Consider the following 26552-nt stretch of genomic DNA (forward strand, 5'->3'; position numbering starts at 1 on the left):
AGGTTCGATTCCGGTCAAGGGCACATGCCTGAGTTGCGAGCTCGATCCCCAGTAGGGGGTGTGCAGCATGCAGGAGGCAGCCGATCAATGACTCTCTCATCGTTGATGTTTCTCTCTCTCTCTCCCTCTCTGAAATCAATAAAAATATATTAAAAAAAAGACAAGAAAAAGAAAACTCACCCACTCATCATACAAAGAAACGGATGGTGCTCCATCAGGAAGGCACGGCCCATCCACGGAGAGAGCTGAAATGGCTACACGAACGACCAGCACACGAAGCCAGCAGCGTCCACGTGGGCGCATATGAATCATCAGCAAGAGGCTTATCTCTGCACACAGGTACTTTCAAACCTGTCAGAGTGAGTCAACGTCAATGGGAATCAATGGAGATGAAAATCTTTCCGTGTAAATCACCGTAGTCACCTAAAGGGGAAAAACCCTGACCCAGACGATGCAAAGAGAGCCCGATGGTGCGGCTCTGTGGTTGAGCGTCAGCCTACGAACCAGAAGGTCACAGTTTGAGTCCTGGTCAGGGCATATGCCCGGGTTGAGGGCTCGAACCCCAATGGGGAGGGGCGGGGGTGCGAGAGGCAGCCGATCCATGATTCTCTCTCATCCTTGATGTTTCTATTTCTCCCTCTCCCTTCTTCTTTGAAATCAATAAAAATATATATATTTAAAAGATGCAAAAATAAATAGAACCAAGTAAAATATTCATGATAAAAAACCCTTACAAACCAGGAATAGAGAGAAACCTCCTTAACCGGATCTGGTAACAGGCATCTCCCCAAACTGCACACTCAGACTCATGGAGACCCTGTCTGCCTCTGCGGGTGCCTGGGAGGGACAGGCCAGCACGGTGAGGATGGGACACTGACCCACTCCAAGGCCGAAGGGCGTCCCTATCAGGGTGATCAACATCACACAACTCAATGGCATTAAGGAGCCAGCGACTCAGGGGATGGAGGCTGCTGTGTCTGGGGTCGGTTTCTCTCAGCCCACAGGTACCGGGTGCAGGAATGCTGCTTACCCAGTTCACCCAAAATGCTGGAATGCTGCCAGAAGTTGAGGGTGAACTTGTTTAACCCTCACAAAAGCCGAGCTTTGTGCTTCCATTCACTGGAAGCCGTAATATCTGCTCCCCATAATTTAAACAAGGAACAGATGAGACCAGACCATTAGATGGTCAGACACCCGTGAGGCACCTGAGCAGAGGGTTCAGCACAGGTCCTCACAGCCCTGCAGAGGGAGGCCGTGTCTTTGGAGGAGGGGACGCAGCCCTGGGTGGGGGACCCCAAGAAAGGTGAGGAGGGCGTCATGGGGGAGCCGTCAGCAGTGGGTCAGGAGCCCAAGGAGTGGAGAGGAGAGTGGGGGAGGTGGATGGCGTGTAGGAGGGAACGACTGATTAAATAAGTGAAAGTGCTGAGGCGAACGGGGCAGGGTTCTCACTATCAGAAAAAGGAGTTACAAATCCGTGAAGAGGAAAAACAGAATGAACCCTGCGGTGTTGGACTAGAATTAAATACATTGGGATGAACTCATGGTTTTCAACATATACAGATACAGGAAAACTAGATGTGAATGTGTATCACCCACAAGTATGCTTTAGCTCTGTTTCCTGAGAGCGGCCAGAGCAGTAACACCTCAATAGCAAAGAGCACACCCAGGGCCAAGATCGACTCCAAATGGAGCCAGGGTTTCTTGGAGAAATGGCTGATTCTGGCTGAAGCAAAGGGTGTAGAATATGAGCTCAGAACATGTTCTGGTGGCTGTGATATTGTGATTTACAATAAGAAATATATACAGTACTTGGTCTTGTCCCCGTTTCTGGCCTAGAACTCCTAAAACTCTTGGAGAAGGTGTCTTTTGTTTGTAAATGAGGTGCCTTTGGAACAGCACCTGAGGGTGGAAGCTGGTTGCCAGGGGACACACCCCAATCTCCAGACCCCCAGGGAGCAGAGAGGAGCTGGGGTGGAACAGGTCAACAATGGCCAGTGACATAATCAATGGTGCCTATGTAACGAGGCCGCCAAAAAATCCCAAAAGGGGAGTGTTCAGAGAGCTCTGGGTTGTTGGGCGACTGGAGACGGGGGAGAGTGTGGGTTCAGAGGACAGGGAAGCTGTGCCGCTTCCCCATACATTGCGTTATGCATTTTTCATCTGGTTGTACCTGAGTTACATCCTTTTATAATAAACCAATAATCTAGCAAGTGAAACGTTTCCGAGTTCTGTGAGTCATCCTAGCAGATTAATCAAACCAAAGAGGGGCCACTGGAACCTCCCATCTATAGCCAGTGTCAGAAGCATAGGTGATAGAGAACCTGGGTATCTGACATGGGAAGCGGGAGTGTGCAGTCTTAGGAGACGGAGCCCTTAACCTGTAGGATCTGATGATTACCTACAGAGGTAGTTTCAGAATTGACTTGTAGGATACCCAGCTGGTGTCCAAGAATTACTTGCCGGTGTGGGGGAACCTCTGACCAACACATTGGAAACGGGTATGGAACCCTTTAGCAACAAGTAAGGAAGTACTCAAAACATGATGGCGCCACGCCAGACTCAAGGCTACTTTGAAGAGACTCCTTCTATCCAAAGCTGGGACAATTTGGGCATCAAAATGAATGATGATAGTAAATGACCATCTACACTAATAAAAGAGAAACATGGTAATTGGCGTACAACCGCTACCCTTCCCATTGGCTAATCAGGGCAATATGCAAATTAACTGTCAGCCAAGATGGCGGCGGGCAGCCAGGCAGCTTGAAACTAACATGAGGCTTGCTTGCTTCAGTGACGGAGGACTCCAACGTTCCCCGCCTGCCGCTGCAGGCCTCTGAGCCTGCAGTTTCAAACATTGTAACAAATACAGACACTAAACAAAACTCCAGAAACCAGCTTTCAGCGAGCTGGGATCTCAGAGCTGGAGTTGATACAGAGTTTCGATTATAGAACCGAAACAAACCAGATACCTGCTTTCAGGAGTGGAGGCCTAAGAGCTGGAGCCTCAGAGCTAAAGCTGGCTCAGAATAAAAAAAAGAAAAAGAAAAAAAGGAGCAGTTGGGAGCTTCAGTCCCAGCCTGAAAACAGCCCTCAGCCCCTCACCCAGACTGGCCAGGCACCCCAGTGGGGACCCCACCCTGATCCAGGACACCCTTCAGGGCAAACCAGCCAGCCCCCACCCGTGCACCAGGCCTCTATTCTATATAGTAAAAGGGTAATATGCCTCCCAGCACCGGGATCAGCGTGACAGGGGGCAGCGCCCAAACCCCCTGATCGCCCTGTGGCTCTGTGTGACAGGGGGTGGGGCCACAACCTCCCTATCCGCCCTGCTCTGTTCCTGACAGGGGAAGGCGCCCCCAACCCCCTGATCGGCCCTGCTCTGTGGGTGATAGAGGGTGGCGCCCCAACCTCCCCCCCCCCCCCACGGGCCCTGCTCTGTGTGTGATGGGGTAGAGCCATAACCTCCCCATCGGCCCTGCCCTGAGTGTGACAGTGGCGGCGCCCCAACCCCCTGATAGGCCCTGCTCTGTGGGTGATAGAGGGCGGAACCCCAACCCCCTGATCCACCCTGCTCTGTGTGTGACAGGGGGCGGTGTGCCAACTCCCCTATCGGCCCTACTCTATGAGTGACAGGGGGGAGCTCCCCAACCCCCTGATTGGCCCTGCTCTGTGCGTGACAGGGGGGAGCTCCCCAACCCCCTGATCGACCCTGCTCTGTGCGTGACAGGGGGTGGCGCCGCAACCTCCCCATCGACTCTGCCTTGAGTGTGACAGGGGGCGGTGCCCCAACCCCCCAATCGGCCCTACCCTGAGTGTGACTGAGGGTGGCATTGCAACCTCCCAATCTGCCCTGCTCTGTGCATGACAGGGGGCAGCGCCCCAACTCCCCAATTGGCCCTGCTCTGAGCCCAACCAGGGGCTGCACCTAGGGATTGGGCCTGCCCTCTGCCACCCGGGAGCAGGTCTAAGCCAGCAGGTCGTTATCTCCCAAGGGGTCCCAGACTGCGAGAGGGCACATGCCGGGCTGAGGGACCCCCCCGCCCCCCGAGTGCACAAATTTTTGTGCACTGGGCCTCATGGAGTAAAGACTCCATGAGTCTATACTCTATACTGATGTGTACATGGACAATTTAATGAGCATTTCTGTAAATCTTTGATTACTTCAAAATAAAAAGTTAAAAAAATAAAAAGTTAAATATACACAAACCTATGAGAGCAAATGTGGACTCAAGCTGCAATGACTTTGTAAGCCAAAAGGAATATAACATTCTGGGTTACAAAGTGCTCTAGAAGGGAAAAGAATTAGAATAGCCTGGCCAGTGTGGCCAGTGGTTCAGCATTGACCCATGTACCAAGAGGTTGCCGGTTTGATTCCCAGCCAGGGCGCATGCGGACTTATCCCCAATCGGGGGCAGCAGGAGGCAGCCGATCAGTGTTTCTCTCTCATTGATGTTTCTCTCTCTCTCCCTCCCCCTTCCTCTCTGAAATCAATAAAAAAAATTTTTTTTTAAAATGAAGATAACGTAGGAAGTCTCTGAGTCAACTTCAAGCATTCCAACATTCACATCATAGGGGTATGAGAGAAAAGAGAAATCGAAAACCTGTTTGAAAAAATAATGACAGAAAACTTCCTTAACCTAGTGAAGGAAATAGACATACAAGTCCAGGAAACGCAGAAAGTCCAAAACAAGATGAACCAAAAGAGGCCCTCACCACAACACATCATAATTAAAATGCAAAAGGTTAAAGAAAAAAAGAGACTCTTTAAAAAAAAAATGTTTTGCCCAGCTGTTGTGGCTCAGTGGTTGAGTGTCAACCTGTGAACCAAGAGGTCAAGGTTTGATTCCTGTTGAGTAAGACTCCCTCCACGTTCTGCATGGAGTAGGGTTCGGTATCTGAAAGAGGAGCCGCACAACAAATGAGAGAAAAAGACACGAGATAATTTTGCAATATTGGGGGACCAGGCGGCCAAGTCCCGAAGGACTTCCACCCATGCTCAGGCTGCTCCAATCTTTTATTGATCCGGAGTAGCCCTTAGGCAGGCGACCTGCCATTAACAGGCAGACTAGCCCATCAGCAAGGATTTACATAATAATAAATGGGGGAGTTCTTTCAGCTACCACTGTCTGGACAAACAGAGGTGGCTCCTAGCTCAGACCTTTGCTAGGGCTTCAAAGGCACCCAGCCTTCCGGGGGTTTCGGGGAGTTCTCTGTCTATGCTTATCAGATAGTGAAGGCAATAAACAGTTTCCCACAGATTCCTGGTTGGGGCATGTGGCTGGGTTGCGGGCTCGATCCCCAGTGTGGGGTGTGCAGGAGGCAGCTGATCAGTAATTCTCTGTCATCATTGATATTTCTATCTCTCCCTCTCCCTTCCTCTCTGACATCAATAAAAATATATTTAAAAAATGTTTTTATTGATTTAAGAGAGAGAGGAGAAGGGAGAGGGAAAGAGAGAAAGAAGCATTGATGCGAGAGAAACATTGATCGGTTGCCTCCCATACGCACCCTTGACCGAGGTTCAAACCAGTAACCTTTTGGTGCACAGGACGATGCATAACCAACTGGACCACACCAGCCAGGGCAAAGAGAATCTTAAAAGCAGCAAGAGAAAAGCAGTTAGTTGTCTACTGGTATAGGGAGCTCCCATAAGACCATCAGATGATTTCTCAACAGGAACTTTGCAGGCCAGAGGGGAATGGCAAGAAATATCCAAAGTGATGAAAAGCAATCACTTACAACCAAGATTACTCTTCCTGCAAAGCTGTCATTTAGAATGGAAGGACAGATAAAAAGAGCTTCCCAGACAAGAAAAAGCTAAAGGAGTTCATCACCACCAAATCAGTATTACATGAAATGTTAAAGGGTTTTCTTTAAAAAGAAGGGAAAAAAAACGATAAAAATATGAACAATCGAGGCGTCATGTCTGGCCACAAAGGTGGCAAGAAGAAGTCCCTAGCCAAAACCGGTTTGGCTCAGTGGATAGAGCATCGGCCTCCGGACTGAAGGGTCCCAGGTTCGATTCTGGCCAAGGGCATGTACCTGGGTTGCGGGCACATCCCCAGTGGGAGATGTGCTGGAGGCAGCTGATCGATGTTTCTCTCTCATCGATGTTTCTAACTCTCTATCTCTCTCTCTTCCTCTCTGTGAAAAATCAATAAAATATATTTAAAAAAAAAAAAAAAAAAAAAAAGAAGAAGTCCCTGAAGTAGCCCAAGAAGCAGGCCAAGGAAGAAAAGGCATTCAAGCAGAAGCAAAAAGAGGAGCTGAAGAAACTTGAGTTAAATGCCGTGGGGAGGGGCCCCCTGGCCACAGGTGGGATTAAGAAATTTGGCAAAAAGTGAGCAGCAGTTCCTGTGCCTGGGTGATCCTTCATTCCATTTCTGTTTCAACATCTGGATTCCCTGTCATAACATGTCTTGCCACCTATAGGTAGAATGAAGTGTTGTCTTGGAGACTGTTGTACATTTAAGAATAAACTTTTGGCTCAGGCAGCGTGGCTCAGTGGTTGAGCATCGACATATGAACCAAGAGGCAATGGTTTGATTCCCAGTCAGGGCACATGCCCAGGTTGCAGGCTTGATCCCCAGTGGGGGCCATGCAGGAGGCAGCAGATCCAAGATTCTCTCTCATCATTGATGTTTCTATCTCTCTCTCCCTCTCCCTTCTTCTCTGAAATCAATACAAAAATATATTAAAAAAAAGAGAGAATAAACTTTTGTAAAAAAATTTTAATAATCATAAAATTATTTTAAATGAAGTATGTACAATAAAATTTTAAATGAAGCATGTACAATAAAATGGCAATAAATACATATCTATCAACAATTGAATCTAAAAACAAATAAAGCAGGAGAGAAACAGATTCATAGATACAGAGAACATTTTGAAAGTTGCCAGGTGGGAGGGGTACTGGGGAGAATGGTGAAAAAGGTGAAGGGATTAAAAAGTACAAATTGTGCCCTAACCGGTTTGGCTCAGTGGATAGAGCGTCAGCCTGTGGACTCAAGGGTCCCAGGTTTGATTCCGGTCAAGGGCATGTACCTTGGTTGCGGGCACATCCCCAGTGGGGCGTGTGCAGAAGGCAGCTGATCAATGTTTCTCTCTCATCGATGTTTCTAGCTCTCTATCCCTTCTCCCTTGCTCTCTGTGAGAAATCAATAAAATATATTTTTTTAAAAAAATTGTGGCCCTAGTCAGTTTGGCTCAGCGGATAGAGCACCGGCCTGCGGGCTGAAAGGTCCCAGGTTCGATTCTGGCCAGGGCACATGCCTGGGTTTTGGGCTTGATCCCCAGTGGGGGGCATGCAGGAGGCAGCTGATCAGTGGTTCTCTCTCATCATTGATGTTTCTATCTCTCTGTCCCTCTCCCTTCCTCTCTGAAATCAATAAAAATATACATTTTTTAAAAAGTACTAATTGCAGGGGTGGGTGGGAAGAGGTTAACCAAAGAACTTATATGCAGAGCCCATGAACACAGACAATAGTGTGGTGAAGGCCTGGGGTAGGGTGGGGCTGGGTGGAGGAGGCCAAAGGGAGGAAAAATGGGAGACATCTGTAATATTGTCAATAATAAAAAATAAATTTAAAAGAAAAGAAAAAACAAACAAACAAAATGAAATTGTTATTGCTCTACTTTTTAAGTTCTATCATCTTCCCTTTTTGAGAACAACTGCATGCCACAGTGCCTCTTGGGTCTTGCTTAAGACGTGCAGCTGCTCGTTACTCACTGGCAACGGTCTTGCTCCAGCTGTAAACGGTAAAGTCCATGGATGTGACACACCAGCAAGCAGGGCTCTGACAGGGCAGAAACGAACCATCCACGGCCAGAGAGAGATGCGACGGCAAGAAGGCCCACGGCACACACTTGGCCAAGACCACAGACATGCAGTTGCTGTGGTCCCGGATCCACAGGAAGTGTCTTCTCAGTGGCCTACTTGCCTTTTCCTGGAGCTCACACAGCACATGAGGAACTAGGTTTCATCAGATGGCAATTAAGGGCATGCTTTTTTTTCTCTCTGTAAAGACTTTATTTGTAAAACAAGGACAGTCGTTTTCTCTCTTTCTTTTAAAAAAACATATTTTATTGATTTTTTTACAGAGAGGAAGGGAGAGGAATAGAGAGTTGGAAACATCGATGAGAGAGAGACAATCGATCAGCTGCCTCCTGCACACCCTCTACTGGGGATGTGCCCACAACCAAGGTACATGCCCCTGACTGGAATCGAACCTGGGACCCTTGAGTCCGCAGGCCGACGCTCTATCCACTGAGCCAAACTGGTTAGGGCAAGGACGGTTGTTTTTAATACCTCAAGGATTGGCAAATGTTGGCAAAAGACAAATTCACTTATCCATTTTTGGGATGTTTCTTTCCACTTGTGTGTATTTTCCTCTCAGACTTTGTAGCAATTATAGAGTTTGTAGGTAGCAAATAGCTGAGGGTCATTTCAGCGAGTCAGGCTGTATGTATGGAAGAGGCACATTGATCTAAGGAGGCCTCACTCTCCTTTCACTTCCCTGAGAATGGGAAAACCGGTTTAACTGCAGGATAGTATTAAACGTAAGGGTGCCATTAACTGACCAAACTTCTCCACTGTCCACTTTATAGTGGGGACCAGGCTATGCTGCAAAAGAAGCTTGAGGGATTCAGGGTCAAGTTTCACCCAAAGGGATCTCTCCAGGAGCGGTGGGCTGGTTCCCCATCTAGGGAGAGACAGATAAGAACTCCCAGCTGGACGTGAGAGGCACCCCAGCTAGCCTCCGGGCTGTGCTGGGCCATCATCCTGTGGTCGGAGTGCCACAGAAGCACGGGTCCCTTTCCACCCGGGAAATACCTACCTGGGGCATGGGTTTGACCTTGGATACTACCAGCCACCTGGTCTACCATGACGGCCAGTCACCCGGAGGATGGACTCCCTCTGCTCAGTCAGGCGTACTCCAGTCCACAGGGATCTCCTGGCATCCAGGTGCCACCCGGCCAGGGCGTTATACCCCATATCCGGGGAGCAGACTAACCGACGGCTGTAGGGATGGATAGGCACTGGAACCAGGGACTGACTCCTCTCAGACAGACGGACTCCACTCTAGAAACCAGTCCCAAGAGGGTCCCTGCTTGTCTGCCTCCGGACTTAGCCAGCCTGATCTCCGTAGCCTGGGACGGAAAACTCTTCCTACAGCTTTCGTTTTCAATTGTTGGGCTCATGACCTGCTGCCCTGCCTTTCATGTTCCCAAAAGCCCTGATCCCTTAGGAGGCCTAGGAGAACAGCCACCCCTCAGAGAGTCCCTGGTAAGTTAAGGGCACGCTTTCTGAAAGAGAAGGGACAGAGAAGTGTGTGAGGAAGAGGGTGTCATTCTGTCCACCGGAGTTGAGATCCTTCATACTGAGTGGCCCAGTTCCTTTGAAAACCCCTTAGCAAGGTACATACCATAGCATTTCATATGAATTCAGTTTGTACAAAGTGAATACAGCAATATACAAAACATTTCCCTTTACACGTAGAATTTTAAACAATGCAACGACACATCACGAACTATCCGTTTCAAGGTGCAGTGATTTGGAAGCTGTGCTCTCACTATTGCCCTGTAGTAGCACGTTGATGCAGCAGCAGAAACCCCAGCCATCCTACCCCAGGGCCATGCGATAACTTAGCACCGTGGTTCTCAACCTTCCTAATGCCGCGACCCTTTAATACAGTTCCTCATGTTGTGGTGACCCCCAACCATAAAATTATTTTTGTTGCTACTTCATAACTGTAATGTTGCTACTGTTATGAATCGTCATGTAAATATCTGATATGCAGGATGTATTTAGGCGACCTCTGTGAAAGGGCTGTTCGACCCCCAAAGGGGTCGCGACCCACAGGTTGAGAACCGCTGCTCGTCTTAGCAGATGTTTACTGAGCACCTACTATGTGCCACACACCATCCTAGCGTCACAGACACAGACAAGTTCCCGACCCTGTGGCAGTTAAGATGGAGGGAGTGAGAGGCACCGAATACACACACAGCCATGGCTGGTGCTTTGTGACAACTTCAACCAGAGTGACGACTAGAAGTTTACTGGAATTTCTGTATCTCTGAGGTGACGCCAAAGCCAAGATTGGAATGACAAGGAGAAGTCGGCAGGAAAAGGGCTGGAGAGAGTCATAATTTAGGCAGAGGAAACAGCCAGTGCAAAGGCCCTGAGTGAGAGCACACTTGGCATTTTAAGAAACCAGGATGCTGTGAGGTCAGAGGTGAGTGAGAGAGCCACGTGGTAAAGTCAGAGAAACACGGGGGGCCGGCTCTGGCTCTTGTTTGCCTGTAGTGGGAACTGTGGTTGCCAGAAGAACGCCTCCAAAGGTGTCTGGGTGCTGTCCTCAGACATATAATAGGTTATCTTACAAGCGAAAGCAAAACAGATGTGACGAAGGGTAAGGAGGTTGAGGTGGGGAAATCAACTCCAGTTCTGCAAATGGCCCCGAATCTGATCATTCTCGCGGCCTTAAAAAGTGCACAGACTCTCCCAGCGGTGGTTAGAGAAACGATGTGACGACTCTTTCTTCTGATCCAAGACAAATACTTTAGAAAGGTCAGAGCACTTTGAGAAGGAACAAGGAACACAACACACTGCATGCTCACTCCTTGCTTGGCAAGGAGTTCAAGGCCATGCTTGGCTGAGCAGCAGCGAAGGCAGTCACCCCACCCGAGCGAGCCCCCCTTCGAAGGCCATGCCCTCCACTCAGGCCGGAGGGAACCGGACTGCGTGCTTTCTCGCCCTGGCCCTCCCGCACGCGTGCATGTCCCCAGCCCGGAACGCGGGGCCTCCTTTCTGTGCTGGGCAAACAGGCTCACACCCAGATCACGGTCACCTCCCTGGGGCAGGCTCCCGAGCTCCAGCCTGGCTTCAGCTGGATTCTAGGGTCGCATCAGGCTCCGCAGGCTCTCATCTTGCTGACAGGCGGCCTTTCTTGCCCCAGTTAATTCCTCATCACCCTCTCTCTGCCCCTCTGGAGACTCAGGCCACCAGGACGATCTAGTCCTGGAAGCAGGAAGTGATGTCATACTCTAGCGCGCTGCCCGAGAAGAAAGGAGGCTGCAGGGCAGTAGCAGGGTTCAAGAGAAGAAAGCCAAATCTCCACCCAGCCACCCTCCAACTGCTGACCTCAGGCAAATTCTCACGCAGGACCACTTCCTCAGGAAGAGGCTCGCTGAGAAACCGCTCACTGCCTAGGATTGGGGAGGTCTGTGTTCAGACTGAGGCACCCAGTCACTGCCACTGAAATGAATGCGTGGTACCGGCTCGTCTGGGAAACTTTTCTGAAGCATCCTATGAAATCACGTCAAAAAGGATTTTACGGTGACCTTAGGTTGTAGATAGTTTCGGGAAGTTGTTTTAAAACCACAAAAAGTAAACTCCAAGTCCTCTAGGACATCAAGACTCCTTTGGCGCTTGGCCAAGCCAAGATAAGCATGTGAACCTGAGTCCAGCTGACACCTGTCAGCAGGCCAGGAACAGAGACTGCGGGCACTAAGCTGATAGCATCTAAGGCAGCGCTTTGAGAATGATGAAACAGAAAATTTCCACACTGAAAGTCTACTTCTCTCATGCTAATGCTATCTGGCTTTGGGGAATTCCACACCATACATTCCTCCTCTGACCCCGTGAATTCTTTGAATGGACGTGCTGAAAGCAGAGGCTGACATGCATTAATGTGCATACTTCTGGAGGTCTATAGGCCCTAATGTACTATTCCAGAAGTATCGAGAGCAGGGGCACATCGCTAGGTGGACAGTGTATGCCTTGCCTTTGGGGTAAGTTGTAAGGATAGTAAACATTACATCATCTCCCTTTAATAATTGTTAGAATTTAATTGATGTTATAAGCAAAGTCAATCTGCAGAAACACTGGACAAATCAAGAAAGTCATGCAGCCCTAACCGGTTTGGCTCAATGGATAGAGCATCGGCCTGCGGACTGAGGGTCCCAGGTTCGATTCTGATCAAGGGCATGTACCTTGGTTCCAGGCACATCCCCAGTAGAGGTGTGCAGGAGGCAGCTGATCGATGTTTCTAACTCTCTATCCCTCTCCCGTCCTCTCTGTAAAAAAATCAATTAAAAAAAAGAAAAAAAAAAAGTCATGCGGATGAAGCAGGAAGAATAAATGTCATTTTGGCACATCAGCATAAAGCTGATTCATATTCTATTTCGATCCTCCCCTAGGCCTCACCTAAACGCCCCGCCCGCCCGTCTTTAAAACCTTTACGAGGAAGAACCCAGCACCTCCCTCTCTGGGCACACTGGCGCCTTCCCCTCCCCCTCCTCTCCCTCCCAGGCCCCTTACCTTCGCCCTTCTCTCTCCTAAGCTCCAAGGGTCCCTCTTTAGCTTCTGTAACTTATTTCCTGAGCCTACGCAGCCCAGCTCAGCTGGCTCACTTCTTCTACCCCTGTAACTTTCTAAATAAACTTTCTCTTATAATTTGGAAAAAAAAAAAAAAAAGTCCTGCAAATTTCTACTGGTAGAAGACACTTAAGAAGTATGTGTAAAAACCCAAAACACTTCCGTGAGTTTTCTTCCTAAGAAATGCTCTGAAGGCCATAATTGTAATACCTATTACATTGTCTAAAAGCCAATTTCTAAATAGAATATTTTTAGTTTCAGGCACACCACCTCATATGCCATATTACTCCTAAAACATGTAAGGCAGGGACTATCTCTATCATGCTTTTATTCACTATATGTAAAGATATTTTTGCCCCCAAATCCTTAATACCCTCCCCCAATGGTCATTTTCTATTATACTCAAGTTCCACAAATGAACACAAATTCGAGTTGGCACAACCTGGAACCTTTCAAACCTGATTTTCTTAGACTGAAAAATGTAAACAATGGGGCCCCAGGCCCCAGGCCAAGTGTTTCCTTTAGAGAAAAACCCCACAAAACTACTTTCTGAAAAAGCAGGCAAAACAACACCACTACGTAACCCTGGCGATCAATTTAAAATCCACGGTGTCTACAAATCAAACTCAGGCTCAAGAATAATTTCCCATTTGTCAGATTAACCAACTACCAGGTAAACCGATTTATGAAAACTGGAATAAATGGGACTTTATTATCTCCACTCTTTTTTTTCTAAATATATTTTATTGATGTTTACAGACAGGAAGGGAGAGGGATAGAGAGTTAGAAACATCGACCAGCTGCCTCCTGCACACTCCCCACTGGGTATGCGCCTGCACCAAGGTACATGCCCTTGACTGGAATCGAACCTGGGACCCTTGAGTCCGCAGGCCGACGCTCTATCCACTGAGCCAAACCGGTCAGGGCTCATCCTGACCTCCAAGTGTGGTCTGGGATCAGCAACGGTGGTACCCTTGGGAGCTTGTTCGAAATGTGGACTCTTGCGCCCAAAGACCTACCATAGCACAACTTGTGCTGCAGGGAGATTCCCACAGATGTGCTGCATGTGGAGCAGCGCTGTTCTCGAATGCCACTGTCCAGGCGCCTTTTCTGCGCTGACGGAAACGTTCTCCATCTGAGGTAATGTGGCAGCCACTAGCCACACAAGGTTATTGAGCACCTGAAATGCAACTATGCAACTGGGGAACTGAATGTTTAATATATTTCATTTTGATTCATTTTCATTTAAAAAGACACATGGTGAGTGGCTACCACCTTAAACAGTGTAACTCTCTAGGGCAGCAGTTCTCAACCTGTGGGTCGCGACCCCTTTGGCGGTCGAACGACCCTTTCACAGGCGTCGCCTAAGACCATCCTGCATAGCAGATATTTACATTACGATTCATAACAGTAGCAACATGACAGTTATGAAGTAACAACGAAAATAATTTTATGGTTGGGTCACCACATGAGGAACTGCATTTAAAGGGCCAGAAGGTTGAGAACCGCTGCTCTAGTGTATCTGTGTGCACCTGCAAGCAAAGGGTCAAGAAGTAACCACTCCAGCCCTAACCGGCTTGGCTCAGTGGATAGAACGTCGGCCTGTGGACTGAAAGGTCCCAGGTTCGATTCCGGTCAAGGGCATGTACCTGGGTTGCGGGCACGTCCCCAGTAGGAGATGTGCAGGAGGCAGCTGATTGATGTTTCTAACTCTCTATCCCTCTCCCTTCCTCTCTGTAAAAAATCAATAAAATATATTAAAAAAAAAAAAGAAGTAACCACTCCAGCCAAATCTACCAACCCAGCAACACCACCCCTCCCACCCCCTACCCCCCACCCCTGTCCTTCTAACATGCAGAACGACTTGCAGGAGGGTCAGTCCTCTTCAGCTGCTTCTGCCAGGGCATCGTATGGAGCTTGGGTCTTCAAAATGATGCTGCTGACCATTCTGCTTCCTTTTTTAATTATTTTTTTAATTATTTTTATTTTTTAGAGAGAGAGAGTGGAAGGGAGGGGAGAGACAGAAACATCGATGTGAGAGAGACATCGATTGGTTGCCTCCCACACCTGCCCTGACTGGGGCCGGGGATGGAGCCTGTAACCAAGGTACATGCCTGTGACCGGAATCGAACCTGGGATCCTTTAGTACGCAGGCCGACACTCTAAACACTGAGCTAAACCAGCTAGGCTCTGCTTCCTTTTTGATCTGGTTTCCAAAACTCACCCTCAGCCATTCCTAACTTTAGAGTTTTCATACTGACTCCTTAGGAATCTCACTACTAGACAAAAAGCAGTCCAGGCTCCAGGGCACCTGAGGCTCGAGGCCCCCCGAGAGTGTTGTAAACTGGCAGGTTGCTGAGGGAATGGGCAAGGGCCCAGAGCTTGCTACACATTTTCAAAGGGTCCATGATTTGTCCTAGCTGGTTTGGCTCAGTGGATAGAGTGTCAGCCCGTTGACAGAAAGGTTGTGGGTTCGATTCCAGGCAAGGGCACATACCTCGGTTGCAGGCCCTGGCCCTCGTCGGGGTGCATGGGGGAGGCAACCAATGGATGTGTCTCCTCTCACATCGATGTTTCTCTCTCTTTTTCTGTCTCTCCCCCTTCCTTCTACTCTCTCTAAAAATCAATGGAAAAATAATTTCAGATGACGACTGACAAACAAACAAAAAAGGGCCCATGACTCAAACATTGGCCAAGGACCCTGAGAGGAGGGAAGGACTTTGGAGGTTGACAATCCTAACAGAGGAGCTCTCAATCCTAGTCTGATAACCCTCATATACCCCTCATAAAGGTAGTTGAGAGAAGCAAATGAAATAACTACGTAAACTGTAAAAGGTTGTAAAATTTATTATTATAAAAAACTAAGGTGCCCAGGCTGGGTAGCTCGGCTGGTTGGAGCATTGTCCTGATATGCCAAGGTTGCAGGTTCAATCTCCCATCAGGACACATATAAGAACCAACCAGTGAGTGCATAAACAAGTGGAACAACAGCGCTCTCTCTCAAATCAATCAATCAATAATTTTTAAAAGTCTATGCATAGAAGAGCAAAATATTCAGACAATCCTTGGCAAATGAGATTAAAATTTCTGCTTTACTGGTCCCATACAAGAAATGAATAAGAACATGATCAGTAAAAGGTTCAAATCAGAAGATGTGGAACTATCCCTTTTCCAGGAAGAGCTCAGGGGATGGCCTAAGAAGGTCAGAAGATCATTCAAGGAGACTGATCACCCCTCACACAGGAAGTCTCCAGCTGACTTGGGCTGAATCTAAACTAAGATGGTGCATCCCAAAGTTCCCAATGTCCTTCCATTATCTGTGTAGTCAGAAGCAAGAACAACACACAGTTCACTGTCCCAAGACTATTTAGCTAGAATGAGCTACAGGGTGATCTGCAGATGGCTGCTTGGGGGTGCCCCAGAGAGGCCAAGCTGTGAACCAAGGCAGCTGCTGCTAGTACCGAGCCTGAGGCCTCTTATTATAGGGCATGCTGAGGTCAGCTGCTGCTTGTTTGAAAGATTTTAGAAAAGACTGAAGCCTAAGCCAGGACAGGCTATTCATATGGAAAGACCACTGCAAACAGCTTGGGTGGGGCTGCAAATTGGGTGGGGCAAGGTCTTGGGGAATCACCAGGGTCAGGTGAACAGTGTGAGTCAGGTTGATGGAAACTCAGATATGGCGCCTGCCAGTTGGCTCTTTGGCAGAGGAGGTCTCAGCCTAGGAACAAGGACCTTTGCGAGCACTTTTGTCTGGGAGAAACCTGCCCCCCAGTTCTTGCCTTGATGCCAGACAATTTAGTTCCCCCTGTATGTCCCCGGATCCTTTCAAGCTACTGCCCCAGCACTGGAGCTCAGCGGGAGTGAATCTGAGTAATTCTGTGTGCTAGCCCTTTAAGAGGAACACCTGGGACTCCAGAAGCCTACATGTCACTCAACCATAATCCCCACTGGTTTTTACAGCCTGAAGTTATGGGGACTTCTCTTCCTGCCACAGGAACCCTGGACAGAGGGGTCTGGTGTGGGGCTGGGACCCTTGCTCCTCACATAGACCTCTGTAGCCAAGATATCCCTCCCGATTAAAAAAATGCCACATGTTGCCCTAACCGGTTTGGCTCAGTGGATAGAGTGTCGGCTTGCAGACTCAAGGGTCCCAGGTTCGATTCTGGTCAAGGGCATGTACCTTGGTTGCAGGCACATCCCCAGTGGGGAGTGTGCAGGAGGCAGCTGATCGATGTTTCTAACTCTCTAACCCTCTCCCTTCCTCTCTGTAAAAAATCAATAAAATATATTTAAAAAAAATGCCACATGTGGGTATTGAACCAGCCTGTTCCTCACCTTTGCCCTTCCTACTAGTCTCAGTTTGGCTTCTTCTTTAATTCTCTAGTTGTAGGACGTTCACTCAGCCAGATTCCAGGCAGATCTGAACGATGGTTGTTTGTGGGTTAGATGTAATTTTGATGTGGTTGTGGGAGGACGCCAATGCTGCATTTACCTACGCCGCCATCTTGACCAGAAGACAGGAATAGTACAGTTTTTCTGCTTTCCTTTTTTAAACACGTTGGTGGTGACAAAACAGGTTGAGAGGGCCTCACAGCTGAGATGAGACATTCCTTCTTGCTAACCAGTTGAGCTAAACTGACTTCAGGGACCATGAAGGGGTCGGCGGGCACCCTGTGAGAGGGCAGGGTCAGGAAGGCTTGCAAAGGGCCACATACCCAGTCAGCCGACCAGGAGAGACACGACCCGCCGGGCTGCGGAGCTGACTTAGAGGGGAAGACCCACTCAAGCTGTTGTCTCGAGAGCAGAGTGCGTGGCTCACCTGAGGATTACAGACTATTGTCTGGACTTGGGTGACTTTTAGGGCCTTGAGGTCGCCTACCAGCGGTTCTCAACCTGTGGGTCGCGACCCCTGAAAATACATCCTGCATATCAGAAATTTACATTACGATTCATCACAGTAGCAAAATTACAGTTATGAAGTAGCAATGAAAATGATTTTATGGCTGGGGGTCACCACAACATGAGGAACTGTATGAAAGGGTCGCGGCGTTAGGAAGGTTGAGAACCACAGGTGAAGCCCCAGGTGTCTTTCTGCCACAGAAAGAAGCCAGGAGCCAGTTATCTAAGAGTCATGTTGTCAAGCATGTGTCACATCCCACTATTCATTTCCTGAGCCTGAAGAGAGAAAGAGCTGTCTTCAAGAAGAGCAGGAAGAGGTGACAGTACATTTTATTTTCTTCCGGAGCCTAACTAGGGGAGCCTGGAAAGACTGCTACAAGAGAGAAGCCAGCAGCCCGGGGCTGTCGTGGGTGACAGTTCGCGGGCAGAGCTCACGCCTCACACCACTCTCCACCTAGAAGCAAAGGAGCACGGGTAGCGCCACAAACACGCCGAGCACTGCCTCAGTGGTTCCTGCCCGTGAAGAGCCCCCCCCCCCAGCCCCCCAGCTCCTGCTCATCCTTCCAGAATCTAAGAGCCACAAAACGCTATGCATACTGGGTGCCAGGCCCTGGGAATACAAAGGAAAGTACAACCAGGTCCCTGCTCTCAGACTAGTCTAGCAAATACGGCATCACACAAAGGCACCCTCTCCCAGCCCAGTCTTTTGCGCCAGGAATTACGTCTACTCAGCATTATCGTGGATATGAAAACTATTTATAAATTAGTCTCCCACATACTCTGCTTTTCAGTGAACTCCAAGAGGGCAGAGAATATCTTAGCTGTCTTGGTTTCTCTAGCACCTCGCACAATGCGTCAACAAGTGGAATAAGCACGGTGGCGGTGGTAGTGGTGGTGGGTAACACCCCTAACTTTCCAGATAGAGGATATGAAACTGCCCAGGGCTGCTGTCAGCTGGCTTTGTAAACCCTCTTCCATAGAAGGCTCCAGTGACTGACTGGGTCCACACCACCAGACCTTGGTTCTCTCCCCGGGGGCCCATCCTTCTCCCCCAAACAGGTTCTCATTTAAGACCTCATCCTCCCGAAGGACTTCGGTCCTTTCCCATTTCTAATAATTCGGGCAGAACCCAAACACAATGAACTGCCTTGTGAAGGAGGCTTTACCAACGCTGGCTGGCTGGCAGGTGGGGTAGTGGGACAGTGGTCTTGTAATTGCTGTGATTTCCCCCTCACAACTGAAACAGAACCCCAACTCTGAGACGTGCAGGCCTAGTGCGATCAGTTCCAGCCTCTCTCCAAACTCAACTGGGGGCTTTCAGTCCCTGATTCCGCTTTCTGCCCCCGTTTCCCACCTCAGGGCCCCTGAAGGTGCCGTGCCCGCTCCACCCGGCCTCCCACAGCGTGCCACCCCTTTCCTTACAGCTTTTCTCACAATTTATACTGTTTTTTTCTTAAATGTTTTTATTGATTTTAGAGGGAGAGGAAGGGAGAGGGAGAGAAACATTGGTCATTGGCTGCCTCTTGCACGCCCCCCACTGGGAATGGAGCCCACAACCTGGGCATGTGCCCCAGCTGGGACTTGAACAGGTGACCTCTTGGTGAATGCATCCACGCTCAACCACTGAGCCACACTGGCTGGGCTATACTAAGTTTTTTGCACTTATTTTCTCAAACCATGAGCTTGAGAACTGGGACTGTGCTAGAAGCCAGTATCTCTGTACACAGTATCTAATAAATATTTGAAAAATTAATAAAAAAGCGGGGGGTCCTTTGTTCCCACCCAGCTCCCCGAGTGGCCCTTTTTCCTGATGGTTCCCACACCTGCTCAGGGACCCATCCCTTTATTCCCAAGTCCATTCTCCACAACTCCCCATTACCTGCACTCAAAATCCCCCACTTCATGAATCCCACTAACCATCTACTCGCACCCCAACATGCCTCTTCCCCCTCACAATTCCCTAACCCCCCTTTCACCGTAGGCCGCCCCTTAAGCCCATCCCTCTCGCCCCGGGACGATCTCCTAACCCCCCACCCCCCGCCCCCGTTAGCCCCATAAGCTTTTCAATCCGTTACATTTTAACCCCATAAACCCCTTTTCGTCCTCCTCAAGCCCCCCACACCTGCTTCCCCGCTTAGACACGCACCCCGTGCTGTCGCCCAGACACCCCGCCGCGGGGCCCGCCCCTTCCTGGGCCGGACTTCGGGGGCTCCGGCCCCAGCCGAGCCGCGCAGCACCCCCGCGCCTCCTCCGGGCCCGGCTCGCCCGGCGAGGCCGTGATCGGCCGCAGGGGTCTCCGCGGGGCCGGCGGGGCCTGGCGGCGGCCCGGAGGGCGCGGGGAGGAGGCGCCGAGCCTGGGGCACTCGCGTGGGCCGGCGGCCAAGAGCTGCTGCACGTGCGCCGCGCCCCGACCCTCCCAGCCGCCGCGCGCCGCCCACGGGCACCCCAACAGCCCGCTCCACGGCCGGAAGGGCGCGGGGTTGTAAAGGCGCGTCCCCCCCACCCCCCCATCCTCCTCTAGCCCCGCTCCGCCCGCTCCAGTGGTCCTCAGGGTCCCCCCAGCCACCCCTTCCTGCTCAGAATCTCCCGCGGCCCTCAAGGCTCCACCAGCCTTCCCCGAGGGGCACCGGGACGGTGCTGGGAGGTGAGAACTGAGGGGGTGTCTCAGCTGTACAAGTTAGTTCTGTTCACCTTACAAGGTCTGCCTCGAGCGTGACCACTCTCTTGTTCATTCATCCTCTTCTCTGCAGCATTCCAGGCCCAGAAAACGCTACCACATGGGTAACGAAGGGTACTTCCAGGAGACCAACCTGCGGTGCACCCAGGACAGCAGCTCCCCATGCGAGAGAAGAGGAACAGACTGGACAAGGATTACTTACGCAACTTCGTGGACTGCCTGGAGCCTGTTCGCTGAGGGCCGACCCCAGATGCAGGCTCAGCCCGGCTGCCAGCCCTCGGGGCAGGGCTCCCATCGCTGCTGGAGAGGAGATGCAGTAACCACCTGGCGTGATTGGATTAGGGACCCCCCCCCCCCCCCCATAAGAGACAGCAGGGAATGGAAATGAGTGATGTGGGCCAGCGTAAGAACAACCTCAAAAGCTTCCTGATGAGTTGACATTTGGCCCCAATAACAGGAAGTACTAGGCCGTGGGCGCCACGGAGAGCGAAAGCCCCGCTGAGGAAGGTCAGCGGCTAGCACAGTTCTTGCACAGGCGGCCTGAAAATAGTGGGCAACTTTGGTGTCCGTTAGAGAGTGGGGTGAGGGGATGGGTGTTTGAAAGCTTCAGAGACCAGCAGGGACAAAAACTTGAAGTCACCCGGTAGAGAACAGACACCTATAAGAGAGGGCAAACTGGTGGGACGAAATCCCAAAGGAGAGTCAGGGACTGTGAGTTAGAACCTGGAGGATGCTCAGCCGGTGAAGCACAGAGCTGTCTTTCGAGGTCCTAGGAATTGGTCGGCTGCCTCGGCCCCCAAAATGACACGTCTACCCAACAGGCCCAGAGCTCGGTGGAGGCGAAAACGGCATCTTTCATGGGCAGGTGCTCAGGCACCTGCTGGAAGCTGCATTCCTGGGTCATCACCTCTGGAGTTGCAGGCCCCAGGAGCCATGCTGCCCACTTTGGACCCTGGAGAAGTACCCAGCACCCCAGTTCATTCTTGCCTCCTCACAAAGCTGCCTTAGGGCTGGGAGTTTCCCCAAAGGGAAGCCCAGCCCCATGTAATGTAGAAGGACCTAGATCAGTGGTTCTCAGCCTTCTGGCCCTTTAAATACAGTTCTTCATGTTGTGACCCAACCATAAAATTATTTTCGTTGCTACTTCATAACTGTAATGTTACTACTGTTATGAATTGTAATGTAAATATCCGATATGCAGGATGGTCTTAGGCGACCCCTGTGAAAGGGTCGTTCGACCGCCAAAGGGGTCGCGACCCACAGGTTGAGAACCGCGGACTTAGATGTTTTTGGTTCCTTGGCAATGCGTACATTAGTAGCTTAAGAACTGGGCCTCAGCCCTAGCCGGCTTGGCTTAGTGGACAGAGCGTCGGCCTGCAGACTGAAGGGTCCCAGGTTTGATTCCAGCCAAGGGCATGGGCCTGGGTTGCAGGCTTGACCCCCAGTGGGGGGGCGTGCAGAAGGCAGCTGATCAATGATTCTCTCTCATCATGGATGTTTCTCTCTCTCTCTCCTTCTCCCTTCCTCTCTGAAATCAATAAATACGTATTTTTAAAAAAACTTAAAAAAAAAAAAAAAAGAACTGGGCCTCTGATGGGAGGCCTGCTTTCAGAATCGGCTGTTATTCTGTGTGTGAACCTGAAGTAGGGACATAACCCCAGCTCCTCCTTAGGTGGAAGCAGAGCATCCAGACCCTGGTCTACACTATGCCTAGCAGGTGCTTCTATGAACACCTGAGATGGGGCTCCTCATCAGGAGTCTGGTGTGTCTGAAGCCTTTGGGGGGCTGTGGGGTGAGGTGGGAAAAGCTAGGCTGAGCTTGTGACCAATTTCACACTTTGTGGGAACCAGAAGCTCCTTCCCCAGGGGCCTCTCTAGTCCCTGCATGCATCTCTGTGTCCTTTCAAAGCTGTGGAACCATGGGCCAGATCTCAAGCTCTCAAAGCCACTGTCCTCACCTGAAAATAAGTGTAATCCCTGCAGGCGATAGTTAACTAATGCACCCGAAGTGCTTATCAGTGTGCCAGACATCAGGCGAGCTTGAGAAGTGGCAACACTCAAATCTGGCACCCTGCTCCATGGACCCCCCTACCCTGACTGTGGGTGTGCGGTGTGCAGTGGGATGGACACGCAAGACTGTTAACCTGGACTGGGACAAAGGGCAGGCGGGAAAGAGAGGACTCACACGGTCCATGAACTACTCAGCTTCAGAGGATGAAGACAGGCAGTTGGCAAGATGGAGGCAAGGGAACAAGTGGAGACGACAGACAAGAGGGAACAGATCTAAGTCTCCAAGCGCGATGGAGGAACAGCCAGCCAGAGACTGAAGGGGAACGAGAACAGGGCTGCGGAGATGGACAATTCTGGGACCTAGTGACAGACTGAGCTGACGACGGAAAGTGCTTTGCAGACCACAGAGGAAAAATAAAAGTTTACTCCTTAATATGTCCTCCTTGTGGGTACCCTCAAGTCTAACGGGGACAGGCAAGCCCGGAGACTTCACGGGGCCACAAACTCTGCCCCTGAAGAATCAGCCTCAAGCACATGGTGCATCCATGATCTGTCCTTGTGACTTTGGGCATCATGGCCTGAGAGTCCTCATCTCTCCGACCTTTAACACACACCACCACGGACAAGGAAGCAGTCCACAGGGTTTACCAGGGATGTGCAGTGAAACAGGAACATGTCTGTTAAAACCCCCAAACCTGAGATGATTGAAGAGCCAGTTCCGGTACCCCATCTGACACTGTCCTGGGCACCTGGAGATGACCACGTACGCCCAGGCCCCGGAGCAGGCAGAGTTGTGTGTGTCTGCGGAGGTCTGGCATCCAGACCGAGGGTCTGCCTTTAATTCTGTCCTTCAAATTGGGTTGAACCGGGCACATCCACAAGTGGTCAGGGGTGCAAGCGGGCACTTGCTGCCTCCTGCTGAAGTCCAAGGTTGGCTAAAGGGTGGAATCCATCAGGGGGTGGCCATTCTCAGGAAGCATGATGCGAGTGCTGGCGCCTGCGCGGGTGGAGGATGTGTAGTGGGCAGACTCCTGGGTGGACCGGCGGAGGCACTGACAGCAGAGGAGGCGGCGGAAGGTGCGGCGCATCTCAGCATCGCGGCAGGAGTACACCACAGCGTTGACCAGGGAGTTGGCCTCGGCCAAGAGTAGGAAATACTTCTCCACAGCCAGGACGTTGCAGGACTTGCAGTCCAGGCCGTCTAGGAGTAGCACCACCTGGCCCGGCGTCCAACAAACCACGAACGCCCCTGCGGGATGGAGCCCAAGGTGACCCACAGCTCCAAGCTCAGGCCTGGAGGGGTGTCCAGAGCTTGGACAACAGCTGTGGTTTGCAGTGCGAGGAAGGCTTGTCTTGCTGGCTTGGCAGGGTGATGGGGCAGAATTGCTAAGAAGGGTCTCTTTACACTGACTTATCTGCCAGAAGGGACACCTTTCTGAATTGGTGCACTGTGGCCAGAGCCCTGGGCATTTCTACATGGAGATCTGTTCTGTGGGGAAAAGACGTCACTGTGGGACAGGCCAGCTACCCCGTGGGGGGAAGGAGACCATTGGAAGAGTCACTCCTTGTTCTTGTGTGTGTGTGTGTGTGTGTGGGGGGGGGGGGGGGCGGGCATATCCTAATGGGAAGGCCTCTTGCTGCCTCCCTGACCCAGACCATCCTACATTGCAACAGCCAGTGACCATGTTACCCCCTTAAGGAATTCAGAACAAAATCTGACTTCTATCTCTGCCCTCTGAGGCTGTGCTGACCTGCTCTCCTCTCTGGGATTGCTGCCTGGGGCTCTCTGTCCTTCTGCCAGGAACTCTTTCCCCTTCTCTAGCAAGTAGGTCTCTGCTCAGATATCACCTCCTTGGAGAACCTTCCCCACCCAAATCATCTCCTCCCATCACACTCCTCCATCAGGTCTTGGAGGAGTTGGGGGAAAGTGGGGTCCCACTCACCCAGGATGATGACAACAGTCTTGACCAGGCTGAGCGTGGTCTCGCGGTAACGGGGGTGGCAGCTGACATGCTCCGCCATGCGCTGCACCCGCCGACGAACGTAGAAGAATATGCGGGTGTAGACAGCCACCATGAGCAGGAAGACGAGCAGGCTGGACAGGGCCCAGACCGCCAGGTAGGAGCGGCTGAGCAGGGGGGCCATGCGTGAGCATCTGTCCAGGGCACAGAGGCAGTGCCAGGAGTGGGCGGGCAGCAGCCCCAGGCCCAGCGCAGCCGCCCACACGCCCACAATGAGCATGACGACGCGGCCACGCGGCAGGCGGCTGTGCAGCTGCACGGCCATCACGCTGCGGTGCCGCTCCACGGCGATGGCCAGCAGCGTGGCCACCGAGGCCGTCAGGCTGGTGTCCAGCAGACCCTGCCGCACGAACCAGCCCTGGAGCGAGAGCCGGGCTGTGCGCGGGCCAGTGTGAAACATGAGGAAGAGGTAGGCCACGCCGGCAAAGAGGTCAGCGGCGGCCAGGTTGCCAAGCAGGTAGTAAATGGGCTGGTGGAAACGACGGTTCGAGGCGATGGCCGCGATGATCAGCAGGTTGGTCAGCAGCACCAGCACGCTGACCGTCAGGCCCAGGGCCACCACCACCACGTCCTTCGGCCGCCAGTGGGAGCTCAGCTCCTTGCCACTGTTGTTGTAGAAGAAGCCGATGGTCTCGTTGTAGTAGCACTGGGCCATGGTGACCACCTGGGGGCAGAGGAAAAGGTCAATGCTACGGCAAGTGGTGGAAGGATGCAGAAAGGAGCAGTACAGAGGGCAGGATCAGGACAAGAAGGCCAAAGCTCTCAAACTCAAAGGCCTCAGGGCAAAGTGGTGTTTGGGGGACCAGAGTGACCTAGAAAAGCAAGCTCCGTGGGTTATGGGGTGCTGGTGGGACAGCTGTTGCTCATTTACAAATAAGACTCTCACAGCCTTAGCTGGCTTAGCCCACTGGATAGAGCGTCGGCCTGTGGACTGAAGGGTCCCGGGTTTGATTCTGGTCAAGGGTCCGCACCGAGGGTGCAGGCTCGATCCCTGGTCAGAGTGTGAGCCAGAGGCAGCCAACTGACTGTCTCATCAATGTTTCTCTCTCTCTCTCTCTCCCTCCCTTACACTCTTGAAAAAATATCCTCGGGTGAGAGTTAACAGAAAAAAGAAAAAGAAAGAAAAAGGCTCTTACAGAAGTTACCTCCCAAATCAAACAACTGGCTGGGTTTGTTTGTTTGTTTGTCTCCCGCCCGCCCCCCAGTTGGTTCTGTTTTGTAACCTAAAGGAACAAACAAAATCCATCAGCTTAGTTCCAGCAGTCTGGGTCCAGTCTGCTCTGGTCGGGAGGCTGGGTTAGGGCAGGACAAAGGGGTGTGAGCGGGGAGGGAGGGAGGGAGGGAAGCTCAGTGTCGGGGTCGCTGCAGAGAGCAGAGCTCAGGGGCATGTGCGCGCGGTGGGGCCTCTGCTGGGGCCCCGCAGGCGGTGGTGCTGGGCCTGGAGGTGACGGGGGCCGAGCGGACAGCCCGGGAGTTGGGCGACGGGCTTCGGACGAGCGCGCTGCCGGTGCGGGCGGGGTCAGGCCGCTCGGGGGACGCGGGCTCCGGTGGCCTCCGCGAAGGGCGCAGCCGGCGGGGCTTTCGAGCGCCCAGGCTGGGAGGAGGGCGAGGGGAGGAGGGCGGCACCTGGGCCCCGCGGGCAGGCGCCACACCCTCCCGGGGGCCCGGCCCACCCGCCCCGTCCGTGCCGGCCTCACCTGGGCGGTCCTTCACGCCGCAGACCGGGCGGCCGCGCAGCACGGAGGGCCGGGCCGGGCACCCATGGCCCAGCGAGCGCGCAGGGAGCGCAAGTGTGAGTGCGCTCAGCGCGGGCGGCACACGGCGCGGGAGGCGGTGCCGCCCTCCCGGTCCTGTCCCAGCCGGTCCCGGCCCAGCCCGGCGCCCCGCCCCCGCCCCTGGGGGCGCCCCGCCCCGCCCCCGCCGCGCGCGGAGCACAGGGTCGTCCGGAACCGCGGTCCCCCATTTCCTCCCGCCTCGCGGCCCCTCTCCACTTCCGGCGCGGGACCCCCGCCCGTCCCCGCACACCTCGCGCGCCCGCAGTTTCGGGCCTCGGGGCGGCTGAGTCACTCGCGGCTGGAGAACTCCCGCCGTGACCTCGCGCCGCCCGGGCTCGGCTCCGGGGGTCCCAGGGTCCGCACCCCGGCCCGGCCCAGCCCCGCTCCCTCGCGTCCAATCCGCCGCCGAGCTCCAGGCCCCGCCCTGATCCGCCCGGGCCCACCGCCCGGACCCCCGCCCCACCGCGGGCTCCCGGCTGGAGATGCCCGCGCCGCGGCCCCCGCACTCTGCCGACCTCCTCGGCTGGCGGTCCGGTCCCGCCGCGCTGGTTCTCGAAGTGCCGCCCCCGCGCCTCCCCGCCCCGGCGGCGCTGCCCCCTGCCCGGGCCCTGGGCTCCCGCAGCCCGGCCCAGAGCACACAGCTCCATTGTCCGGGTTATCTTCACTTTGTTATATTTGGTTATGCAGGACGGGCCGGGAGCTCCCGCAGGGCCGGGTGGCATGAGTCAGCTCGGTGCCCCGTCCAGCCTGACCGCCTATCGGTGCCCAAAGAAAGGCGGCCTTGGTTTCCCT

General features: G+C 52.3%; 1 protein-coding gene and 1 pseudogene across 3 annotated transcripts; one reads left to right on the top strand and one right to left on the bottom strand.

Annotated features, from left to right (window-relative positions):
• Positions 1-5922: 5922 nt before the first annotated feature.
• On the top strand, positions 5923-6344 carry LOC118658149 (annotated as a pseudogene).
• A 16024-nt stretch (positions 6345-22368) lies between these two features.
• Positions 22369-26517, bottom strand: LPAR2 (lysophosphatidic acid receptor 2). 3 transcript variants are annotated; one of them, XM_036312754.1, is made up of 3 exons: positions 26276-26517; positions 23908-24649; positions 22369-23213 (listed from the first exon to the last, which is right to left on the bottom strand). In XM_036312754.1, exons 1-3 carry the CDS (start codon positions 26480-26482, stop codon positions 22900-22902), a joined length of 1263 nt encoding a protein of 420 aa, XP_036168647.1. In that variant the 5' UTR covers positions 26483-26517; the 3' UTR covers positions 22369-22899. The 3 variants fall into 3 exon arrangements, with proteins under 3 accessions (XP_036168647.1, XP_036168648.1, XP_036168650.1); XM_036312755.1 differs by lacking the exon at positions 26276-26517 and adding an exon at positions 25683-25832; XM_036312757.1 differs by having other exon boundaries at positions 23074-23448.
• Positions 26518-26552: the final 35 nt, after the last annotated feature.

This window comes from Myotis myotis, unplaced genomic scaffold (assembly GCF_014108235.1).
Source record: "Myotis myotis isolate mMyoMyo1 unplaced genomic scaffold, mMyoMyo1.p scaffold_m19_p_6, whole genome shotgun sequence".
NCBI lineage: Eukaryota > Metazoa > Chordata > Mammalia > Chiroptera > Vespertilionidae > Myotis > Myotis myotis.